The sequence below is a fragment of the Thunnus albacares genome, chromosome 24 (genome assembly GCF_914725855.1).
Source record: "Thunnus albacares chromosome 24, fThuAlb1.1, whole genome shotgun sequence".
NCBI lineage: Eukaryota > Metazoa > Chordata > Actinopteri > Scombriformes > Scombridae > Thunnus > Thunnus albacares.
In genome coordinates this window covers 10527298-10539737 of record NC_058129.1, presented here as the reverse complement: position 1 = coordinate 10539737, position 12440 = coordinate 10527298, and the positions used below count along the sequence as shown (strand labels likewise).

Below are 12440 nucleotides of genomic sequence, written 5' to 3'. Positions count from 1 at the left end.
TCATACAACAGATCGATGCTTGGATAAAGTAGGAGAAGTTATGTCAGCATTTAAAATTAAGAATGTGATCATGAACATTTCCCACCTTCCTCTTTTCAGGGGATGTCATTTGATTAATAACTGTACTGAAACACACTAACAACATGCTGTTTATCTCCAGGTGGAGGAATGTCGTCATCAGGGATTGCACTTCTGATTGCTGCTGTAATGTTTCTTTCCTGCATTGTTGTTGCTGCTGTGATCCAGCGAAAAAGGTGAGATTTTGCATAATAAATATCAACCAAGTTGTACAATATCTTATCTTTATGTTTAGTGTGTTTCCCACGGTAAAATAAACTCTGCTTTTCTTTCTTTCTGGCAGGTTAAAGGGTGACAGAAGATTTGAACATGTTGAAACTTCAGTAATGTTTGACCTCTCACGCAACCGTCTCTGACTATCTCTGTGCAAGCATTATACAATTTGCAGTTTTTTGCTGCTGGATGTGATTCAGAGGGGAGATGGGACTGATATTTGTATTCAGGGAGTGCAAAACATTTGGATTGAAAAATGACTGACTGCCTATCCTGAGGTTGGATGGTTGGATGTCAGCACAGGAAACATGAAGCAAGGAAGAAGAATTCAGGGGACTTTGAAGGCAAAGCAGGCTGAAGCCTTGAGGTTGTGCTTTGGTGACACCGTGGATGTATCACAATGATACTGTGTCACATACTGATCTCAGGGTGCTGTAGTGCCATCTAGTGTGCTTTTGAGGAAGGAAAAAACAGGCTTTTTTTTTTAAGAATCAGAAATTAAAATGCAATGGTACTAAAGAGGATTGAAGTAACCCAAATTTAGCATCACTAAGGAATATAATTCAAATTTCTGTTAAATTGGTACTTCTTCCTTTTTAATGTGATCTATACTGTGAAATGTGAAGTTAGTGCAAAAGAAGATATCAATATTTATCTATCAATATGTATACACAAAGTTTGAATTAGAGATAATATATTACATAATAGACATATTTATTTGTAAGTGTGTTTGGTATTTTTTTTTTCAATTTTGCACTTCAATGTTTGTGTCTACTTTGCCACTAAAATATACATTTTATTTTCTGTTACACTGTTGTATTGTGTCATGTATGTTGGTTATTGTTTTACATGTACTGTTTCTGAAAACAAATCCCTGTCAATCACTGTATTATATAATTTGTGGTATTTATTTTGTGATGTGATATGTTTTTAATAAGTTATTCTTTCATGTTTCCCATATATTTATTTATTGTTTTTAAGCTAATTAAAATGTTTTAGGTTACTTCACTTGTGTACAGTGCTGTTGTTGCAGATATTATGAACAGAATGATCCTTCCTGTCAAAACTGGCTGTCCTAAAAACACCAGATCACAAGTTCAGATGCAGCTTCTCTGAGAGAGGAGAGACTTTAGGTTTACAATTCAGTCCAGGCAGATAAATGGTCTGATAGACATGCAGGGTTTATGTTGGCTACAGTATGACTATTAATTGTTTTTACTCATTCCATTCATGTGTATTGCAGTGTTGTCTGTTCAGTGATGTATGTCTCTATCTGGAAAGTCACAACTCCTTCAGGTTAAGTTCAGCATTCTCCCAAACCAACAGTAATAAATAAACTACTTAGTTATGGATGGTGATGTTGCTGTTGCCAAAGTGCTGGAGATGGTGGAAGTTGATGGAACTGATCAGAAAAAATAACGGGGAACATTTTGTCATGATGATTTTTAGAAGTCATGGCATGTCATCAATACCATTAAGATGTAATGAACTCACATTCATCAGGATCAGGACCTGGAGGGGGACTGGTTCTCTTTTTTGTTGTTAGCAATTTCACCAATGTTCCTGTGAAGAGATAGGAAATAGTTACTTTAAGATACTAATCAGTAATAAATGAGTTCATATGAATTCCTGAAATTAATATTCAAATATTCCTTATGCTCTTATTAATTTATATTATGTTTTATTTATGTATATATCATCTTTTTTAATTTATTTCATATGATTTACTTAACTTTAATCAGTTTCACAAATCTTAACAAAGCTAAAACTCTTTAGTTTACATTAGATTTTAATGAGTCTCGTATAATCTCAAAGTAAATAGCTAGAAAACTAAATGCTGTTAGCTTGCTAAATAGTTTCTGGTTTACCATTTACTATCATCAATCATCATTTATCATCATTTGTGATTATCAGCTTTTCTCTCTTTCTTTCTCTTTTTTTTCAGTCCTGGACAGATAACTTCTCTCTGTTTGGCATAAACGTTAGTCAGTGGAAACAATAGGGACCCCTCTGTGTCTCGGTAGGAACAAATGTGCACCACAATGAGGTGGAAACCAACGATGTGGCAGAAATTTTGGGGTGACATTTGGCTACAAGTATTCACAAGTACTTAAAGGAAAAAAACTTCCATATCATAATTTGTGGACTGACATTTCAGAAAGAGCCGGATTAGTCCACCAGATGACCTCTGACTTTTTCCCTGTTTATTAACTGGATTTAGTGGGAGAAGGCCCTTGTTGTTTTCACACTAGTATTTTTCTTAAGGAAATGTGACTTGAGGACTGTTGCTTGCTACACACTGACCCTCCTAGAAACTAAGTGCAAAAGTGAGCTGAAACTCAGAGCAACAGTTGTCTTTCAGTCCTGTTTTTGTTGTTACATGCAGCCTTAATATGCAGACCACTCTGCTTGACAGATTTATTGGTTCATGTTTCTGTCAACAGTGATGTATGTTTCTAGTCTTTTAGGTAAAGGTTTCTAGGTTGGCAATGTGATGCTGAAGTTTATTTGCTGTGTTTGTTAAGTGTGACTTGTGTATTTAAGTTATATTCATGTGTATGTTGGGTTTTCAGTTGTTTTTTTCCTTCTGTGCTCCCAGCCTGCTCTTCCCTCCACACCTGCCCTGCATCAGTCTCGTTGGCTCTGCCCTGCTCCGTGTGTTTTCTCCAGCCAATCAGCTCCTTTCCTGTTCTCCTGTTCATCTCCTCACTTCCCTCACTTGAGTTTCTCCGCCCCACCTGCACCTCATTTCCTCATTAGTTCTGTTAGTATTTTAGTCCTGGTTTTCAGTTTAGTGTGTTTGGATCCTTTGTTCACTTCAGTTTTGTTCTGCCTGCAGTCTGTTGTATTTGGTTTCACCTGCTCTGGTCCACAAAACAGAACAGGAAGAATGATCACAGCGAGCAAAACCTGTTTCAATGTTCATTTGGGCTGCTGACTGTTGTTTTAAGACAGAGTTGAAAGATTGTGAACCTGTCATTTAACATACTGCATCTTGTACCATTTAACTGTGGAATTATAACACAGTTTATTATTTAATAAGGTGGGCACAACATACAAGCTGTATCATTTTTATTTATTTGCTAAGTCTCTAAACTCATGATCTCAAACTCAAGTTAATTAACAGAATAGTGCACATTTGATGCAAGACATGTTTAAGTGTGTGTGTGTGTGTGTGTGTGTGTGTGTGTGTGTGTTAGAGATTTGAACTGGCCAATGAAAACTGTGGAGCTTAGAGTCAATTACAAAACATTTCCTTTTATAGATGCAACGTTTTGGTGCACAGAGTGGTTCTAAAGTCTATTTCTTCTTCGTTATACATTTTTCTGGGGAGTGATATTTGAGCAAAATCATAACACCATAAGCCTTGGTCAGTTGGATTGGTACATTAAACACTGTTAACATTGCACTCAATAGAAGGCCAGAAACACTTAACTGACAACCAGTTTCTGTTCTTTCTTGCTGTTTGTTGGGACTTTAAACTCTACCAAATATTTTGAAACATCTATAATATCATTCTAATATATCGTTTTACACCAATTTATTGTTGCCTCGTCATTCTTTTTAAGTAAAATTTTTATAACTTTTAGTATTGTCGCTTGCACTGTTTTTATTGTTTCTTTTCTTTTTAGATTATTATTTTGTACATTATGAATTATGGTAAAGATGAAATTACACTGAATGTAAATAATGAATGTGTATTATTCCTATAAAGATTTTTATGTAAAACTACTAAGAGCAGTTTGTTTTTTTTGTTTGTACATTAAATATTTCTGAACATAAATACTTTCTCATAATGTCAGGTGTCTAATTACAGTTACATTTTTCATCAAGCAGTGTCTTTGTCTCTTCTTCTTAACTTGTCGTTAGATGTGTTTGTGTGTCACAACTACTGTCTCAGTCCTGCTCATTTAGTCCTTTCTGCCTCTGTCTCAGCCTCCAGCCTCCTTCTTACTTCTCCAGACCTCTTGCATCGACATTGAACCTTCCTTTCTCTGCCATTCATCACCTGACCACGAGGTGGCCTCACACTTCTCCACTGGTCTGCTCACCTGTTCTCACCTGTTTGTCTGTTAACTTGAACTTTGAACTGTTAAAGTGCCTTTACCTGATGTAATGTTGTTGTTTCTCCTGACTGGCTTCTGTTAAGCAGATTGTTTCTTTGCATCATGGGTAAGAGAGAGATGTTACAGTAGTCTGTACTTTTAGTCATTTTTTCTGCTGATATTGAAAGCAGTGTGGAGAATTCCTATGTATTTTTAACTCTAACCCAAAATTGAAGTTGTGGGTTCAACCATCAATCAGCTGTGTAAATCTTTTAGCTCACTGTTTTTGACAGCAGCACTGAACTGAACAAATTTAGTGATATCTGTCTGAAAATCACAGGACTTAGCTGTTATGATGAAATGACTCAAGATTATGACTTTGACAGGTGTGTGAGCTTCCTTTGTTACTAAACACAGGGGGAACAGCATCTGACAGTAATATTCTTGGTCGTCAGGATGCGTTCCCCCTGCTATGATGGACAAATTTAGTGACATCCGTCTGAAAATCACAAAATCACTGACTCACTGAATACAGTTCACACAGTCCCATGAAAAACTGTAGTTCAATTAAAACTTCAGGACCGTCTGTTCAAACCAATCCTCTCTGTCCAAAACAGCACGTACTGATGTTTTCATTTAATTATAACACAATAAATGCAAACATGAAAAGAAAATATACATACCAGTGTGTATTGTACTTCACTTTATTCCTTTTTGTTTTCATCTATGCATTTTAAATCTTCCATGATATGATTCAGACTTTGCTATTAGAGGTTAGCAGCTCTTGTCATGTCTGCCTTCTTGGCTGCAAGCTGACAACAGATCCTGAGTTTGTGTTTAATGATTCATTGTTTTATGAAACTTAACGAGCAGATGAAAAAATATTACATTAAATATGTCAGGATGACTTTTGCTCACACTCTTGTTTTGTTGTATTTAGTCACACTTGTTTTAACAATGAACATGCATAAAGATCCAGGATCTTTAAGGTCTTATCATTGAGGACTATATGTTTGAGAACAATAAATGAGTCTCTGTAGACAAATTAAGTCTGTTTTGTGTCTGTAAATGTCTTCAGTGAGTATTTGAGTTTTCATTTTGCCTCGTTTTGTCTGCTTTGTTTTTCTTGTAGTGCAATTACCTGGACTTTGTGCCTAAACCACACAGCACCCAATGATGTTGCACTGTTATATTAAATAAATAAAAGAACAAAGTCACGTGAATGTAGTTTCTTTGCTTTATTCTTTCATTCTCATACATTTAAAACAAAACAAAAGCATATTTTTCTGTTGTTTCCTTTCAGTTCCTGAGAGACCAGCGTGGGAGTACCACGGGACCAGCAGCTGCACAGACCCTCTTCAACTTCTTCATTTGCACCACCCTGCTGCCTAAACCACAGCTTTACCCTCAGCAGCGCATATGAAGGACACAGAGACTTTTTACACATGTTGTGTGTTTCCACCCAGAAAGTGTGAAGTAAACTGTCACGATTTATTGCTAAACATATGAACCATGACAAGAATTCTCACTCTCCAGGCAACCAGATTGATTATTTTGTTATTTTGACCAAATTTTATAGTTATAAATCAAAATTTATAAGCATGAAGCTAAACATTTCTAAGTTGATTATTTATGTCGAACAATATATTTCACTTATAGCTCAACGTATCAAAAAAAAAGCAACAAACAACAAAGCAAACATAAAACTCCTGTGAGCTTTACATGGTTCACTGCCTGGTAACTGAAACTGAACTGACAGCTGCTTCACTTTCTCTGCCTCTTACACACATCAGTGAACATGGACGTATCATAAGATCTGGATACCGGACTCAAAAATGGCACATTCATTCCTATGAAAGTTGCTCAGTGGTCAGCTCACTTTACAAGTTCATATTAGAAAGAGTCATAATTGACTTTGCAGTTCAAGGTGTCCAGTCAACAGTTTTACAGACGTCTCTTTTACAATGGTAGTCTATGGGAAAATGGGGCGGTGCGAGCATCTTACACAAATACAAAGACGAAAAAAAACAGATGTCACCGCTCTTCCGCATGACTGAATCGTTTCCTTATATCGTGGGACTCAGAGACGTAATACGCTGTTTTATATTACATTTTAGAAACGAATCAGTGTATGTTACTGTTTAATATGTAGACATATTTATTCTAGTGAGAACTTTATATTATAACATTGATACCATCAGAGATCAGTATAGTTGAGTTGAAACTTGCAGCAATGGTGACACAAGCTGCAGTCATGACGATCTTCTTTGTTTTGGGAGTCTTTCCAAAAGGTAAGAGAGATGTTACAGTAGTCTGTACTTTTACAGAAGTTTTTCTGCTGAAATTGAAGGAGGATTCCTGTGTATTTTTAACTCTAACCCAAAGTGAATGTTTTAAGAAGAAATATTGAATCCTGCTGATTTATTCTTGTTTTCCACAATTTAAGTGTGACAGGTGAATGTTTCTTGCTGGTAATAATTTTTATTTACAGCAAACTAAGACAAAAAAGCAACATGTATAATTTATTAGAAATTTAATCACGATATATTAGTCTGTCTGGAAAACAGCTACTTGTTCTTCCTCTTTTCAACATCCGTGTTTCACTTTTAACATCACTGTTCAGTCTCTATAATAAAGTTTAGTACTTTACCTGCAGCCTGTCCCACTTTGAAAAGCAAAACTATATTTGCTGAAATAAATCATATTTTATCACTGAGTTGCAGTTTCACCGTTACATTATAAATCATTTTGAGCAATTTATAACAGAAATTGTGTTTAAATGTTCACATCAACCTAAAGTTCACACACAGCTTAAACCCCATATTTCTTTTCCTCCATGCAGGTCTAACAGCTGTGATACAAACACAGCAGACTGTGATGGCAGCAGTAGGAGAAGATGTCCATCTCAGCTGTCAGCTCATGCAGTCTAGAGATGTTCTTCAGGTCACATGGCAGAAACTTTCACCTGATGGGGAGGAGAAGAATTTTGTTGGCTACAGAAACTTTGAGCAAGGAGTGAGTGAAGATTTTCTTGGGAAAGTGGAGTTTAAAGTTGCTGGACTGCAGAACTGCTCCATAGTTATCAGGAAGGTGATGGAGCAGGATGAAGGCTGCTATCTCTGTTTGTTTCATACGTTTCCTGATGGTTCTCTGACAGGCACAACCTGCCTCCAACTCTATGGTGAGCTCCTTTCTTCACTTTTGAAGACATATTCATGGTGAATTACAGTTTTAACTCGTTTCACATTGATGGCAGTTAGAAATGATGGCTGTTAAATTGTCTGCTTGCTGTCATTGTGCCATGAAATGCAAATACTTCAAACCACTAAAAGCATGTTGTACATACTCCGCATTTCACACATTTTGCATCCAACTGTCATAAAAGTGCATTTTATTCCCGAATGTAAGAAGACATGATGGTCATGATATTTAAATTATATTATCATTATATAAAATTCCTCAATTTGTGAAATGAAATGTAGGAAATAGAGACAACTGCTCATCAAAATGTCCAAGAAACCAAAGATTTCTTAAAATACTTGTTTTATTCAGTCTAAAGCCCAAATATATTTGATTTATAATGTTATAAAACAGAGGAAATCAGCAAACTAGTTGATTTTTTGTAACAACTTGCTTCATGTGATATTTTTTCAATGTTTTGTCTTTGCAGAGCTGCATGAACCCATTCTACAAATCAGAGAATCAAAGTCTACTGAAGAGACAGTTGTGTCCTGCTCGGCCACAGGTCGTCCTGCTCCCACAGTAACTCTGAATGTCCCACAACAAGACCTCTACTTCTCTCACAACAGCACAGTCAGTGTCACCAACACCAACGGTACAGTCACCGTCACCACTACAGCTGTGCTGTCTGGTTTCCATGGAAACGACACACAAGTTAGATGTGCAGCATGACTGCTCTCAGTCCCTGAAATTCAGGTGTTTAAGACGATTCCTGCTGATGGTGAGAAACACTTCAAAAACCACAGATTTATAAACTGATTATCACTTTATGATTCTGATATTTGTTTTTCTTTCTTCAGGTTTTGATGATGAATCTGGATCCAATAAGAGTAAGTTAACCTTAAGGTTGTCTCGAGTCAAAATTCATATTTAAACTGTAGTTGCTTCATGAATGTTTAGTGTTTCATATCACATTTTTTCCTCTTTTTCTCATAGATTTCACTTTGATCTTTGTATTGATCACAGCAGTGGTCGTCGTTTGTGTTGCTGTAGTCGTCACTGTCCTGCTCAGACATAAACATAAGAACAGGTAATTTCAACTGTTATATTAAATAAAATTATAAAATAATAAAGTCACGTGAATGTAGTTTCTAAAACAAAACAAAAGCATATTTTTCTGTTGTTTCCTTTCAGTTCCTGAGAGACCAGCGTGGGAATACCACAGGACCAGCAGCTGCACAGACCCTCTTCAACCCCCCCAGAAAGTGTGGACTAAACTGTCACGATTTATTGCTAAACATATGAACCCTAACAAGAATTCTCACTCTCCAGGCGACCAGATTGATTATTTTGTTATTTTGACCAAATTTTATAGTTATAAATCAAAATTTACAAGCATGAAGCTAAACATTTCTAAGCTGATTATTTATGTCGAACAATATATTTCACGTATAGCTCAACGTATCAAAAAAAAAAAAGTGGTTAAAACATAAAACTCCTGTGAGCTTTACAAGGTTCACCGCCTGGTAACTGAAACTGAACTGACAGCTGCTCCATCTTCTTTGCCTTTTACACACATCAGTGACTCCGAGTGTGCTGAACATGGGCGTATCATAAGAGCTGGATACCGAACTACCAAATGGCACATTCATTCCTATGAAAGTTGCTCAGTGGTCAGCTCACTTTACAGGTTCATAATAGAAAGAGTCATAATTGACTTTGCAGTTCAAGGTGTCCTGTCTACAGTTTTATAGACGTCTCTTTTACAATGGTAGTCTATGGGGAAAATGGGGCGGTGCGAGTATACCGCCATTTCACAAAGACGAAAGAAGACGGATGTCACCGCTCTTCCGCCTTACTGGATCGTTTCTTTACATCGTGGGACTCAGAGACGTAATACGCTGTTTTATATTACATTTTAGAAACGAATCAGTGTATGTTACTGTTTAATATGTAGACATATTTATTCTAGTGAGAACTTTATATTATAACATTGATACCATCAGAGATCAGTATAGTTGAGTTGAAACTTGCAGCAATGATGACACAAGCTGCAGTCATGACGATCTTTTTTGTTTTGGGAGTCTTTCCAAAAGGTAAGAGAGAGATGTTACAGTAGTCTGTACTTTTACAGAAGTCATTTTTTCTGATGAAATTGAAAGCACCGTGGAGGATTCCTGTGTATTTTTAACTCTAACCCAAAGTGAATGTTTGAGAAGAAATATTGAATCCTGCTGATTTATTCTTGTTTTCCACAATTTAAGTGTGACAGGTGAATGTTTCTTGCTGGTGACAATTTTTATTTACAGCAAACTAAGACAAAAAAGCAACATGTGTAATTTATTAGAAATTTAATCACGATATATTAGTCTGTCTCGAAAACAGCTACTTTTTCTTCTTCCTCTTTTCAACATCCGTGTTCATCACAGCCAACCAGCAACACATTTATGAGTCAACATGAAGCTTAAAGTGACACACACTCTGTTTCATTTTTAACATCACTGTTCAGTCTCTATAATAAAGTTTAGTACTTTACCTGCAGCCTAAAAGCAAAACTATATTTGCTGAAATAAATCATATTTTATCACTGACTTGCAGTTTCACCATTACATTATAAATTATTTTGAGCAGTTAAGTATCAATTTATAACAGAAATTGTGTTTAAATGCTCACATCAACCTAAAGTTCACACACAGTTTAAACACCATATTTCTTTTCCTCCATGCAGGTCTAACAGCTGTGATACAAACACAGCAGACTGTGATGGCGGCAGTAGGAGAAGATGTCCATCTCAGCTGTCAGCTCATGCAGTCTAGAGATGTTCTTCAGGTCACATGGCAGAAACTTTCACCTGAGGGGAAGAAGAGGGATCTTGCTGTCAACAACAGATACGATGGGCAAACAGTGAATGCTGGTTTTCAGGGGAAAGTGGAGTTTAAAGATGCTGGACTGCAGAACTGCTCCATAGTTATCAGGAAGGTGATGGAGCAGGATGAAGGCTGCTATCTCTGTTTGTTTATCACGTTTACTGATGGTTCTCTGACAGGCAGAACCTGCCTCCAACTCTATGGTGAGCTCCTTTCTTCACTTTTGATGACATATTTGTGGTGAATTACAGTTTTAACACATTGATGGCAGTTAGAAATGATGGCTGTTAAATTGTCTGCTTGCCGTCATTGTGCCATGAAATGCAAATGCTTCAAACCACTAAAAGCATGTTGTACATACTCCACATTTCACATAAAAGTTAATTTTATTCCCAAATGTAAGAAGACATGATGGTCATGATATTTAAATTATAATATGATTATATCGAATTCCTCAGTTTGTGTAATGAAATGTAGGAAACAGAGACAACTGCTCATCATAATGTCCAAGAAACCAAAGATTTCTTAAAATACTTGTTTTATTCAGTCTAAAGCCCAAATATATTTGATTTATAATGTCATAAAACAGAGGAAATCAGCAAACTAGTTGATATTTTTAACAACTTTCTCCATGTGATATTTTTTTTAATGTTTTGTCTTTGCAGAGCTGCATGAACCCATTCTACAAATCAGAGAATCAAACTCTACTGAAGAGACAGTTGTGTCCTGCTCGGCCACAGGTCGTCCTGCTCCCACAGTAACTCTGAATGTCCCACAACAAGACCTCTACTTCTCTCACAACAGCACAGTCAGTGATACCAACACCAACGGTACAGTCACCGTCACCACTACAGCTGTGTTGTCTGGTTTCCATGGAAACGGTGCACAGGTTGGATGTACAGCACGACTGCTCTCAGTCCCTGAAATTCAGGTGTTTAAGAAGATTTCTGCTGATGGTGAGAAACACTTCCAAAACCATAGATTTATAAAACATTTATCACTTTATGATTCTGATATTTGTTTTTCTTTCTTCAGGTTTTAATGATGAATCTGGATCCAATAAAAGTAAGTTAACCTTAAAGTTGTCAAAATTCACATTTAAACTGTAGTTGCTTTATGAATGTTTAGTGTTTATATCACATTTTTTCCTCTTTTTCTCATAGATTTCACTTTGATCGGTGCATTGATCACAGCAGTGGTTGTTGTTTGTGTTGCTGCAGTCATCACTGTCCTGCTCAGACATAAATATAAGAACAGGTAATTTCAACTTTCAACTCAATATCTGTCTTGTTGTGATACCAGTGTCTCACAGTTAATATGGTAATAATTTATTGACATTAAGAGGAAACACAGAGCTTAAAGAATCTATACAGACAACACCTATAAATAAATAATATATAAATGTTCTTAAATCCTTCAGTCTGTCACACAGGAACGCTGAGGTGATGGAGATGACACAAGAACCAATCAAAGACCCTTATGTGTAAGACAATTTCATAATTATTTACTTGTTCATATTTATTATTAAATTCCTCTTCAGAAAATGACTGAATCTGTTTTCTCTCTATTTCTGTCTCTATATCTCTCTAACTAATGTGTTATTTATACATGAAGCTGATTCTGATGCACTTTACTCTTCATGGTCCATTGTGTACTCATAGTCAGCCTGTTTATCCACATAACTGTTAACTGTCAGAGTCATTCAGTGATAGAAATATGTATGATGTATTGTAATAATGTGAGTGGAAATTGTCTCATGTCTTGTTTTTATGTGAAGGTGTGAAACAGCTTTAATGAAACAGGAGAACCAGCAGATCTGGCGACAGACATCTCTGGAGGAAAATCCAAAAGAGGAGAAACAAGAACCATCATCTTCATCAACACACAGTTAGAAGTCTGTTTAGTGACAAACAACCTAAAAGACTGTAGTTTCAATACAAAGTCAGTCAGACCTGAACAAAGCTGCATCAAAGCATGTGTTGTTAAAATGTTCAGACATTGAAAAATAATCAAAAAGTGTCCTGAACAAGATGAATCTCTCATCTTATATCTCCAG

The 12440-nt window shown here is 36.2% G+C and overlaps 1 protein-coding gene across 1 annotated transcript in view; it reads left to right on the top strand.

The window, feature by feature from the left end:
• LOC122976623 (immunoglobulin superfamily member 10-like) overlaps positions 1-12440 on the top strand; it is a 106560-nt gene that overhangs the window by 74660 nt on the left and 19460 nt on the right. Inside the window, exons 7-8 of the mRNA XM_044345204.1 lie at positions 8274-8298; positions 8378-8407. Of these exons, the coding sequence (XP_044201139.1) occupies positions 8274-8298; positions 8378-8407 (55 nt within the window). The remainder of the gene's footprint in view (positions 1-8273; positions 8299-8377; positions 8408-12440) is intronic.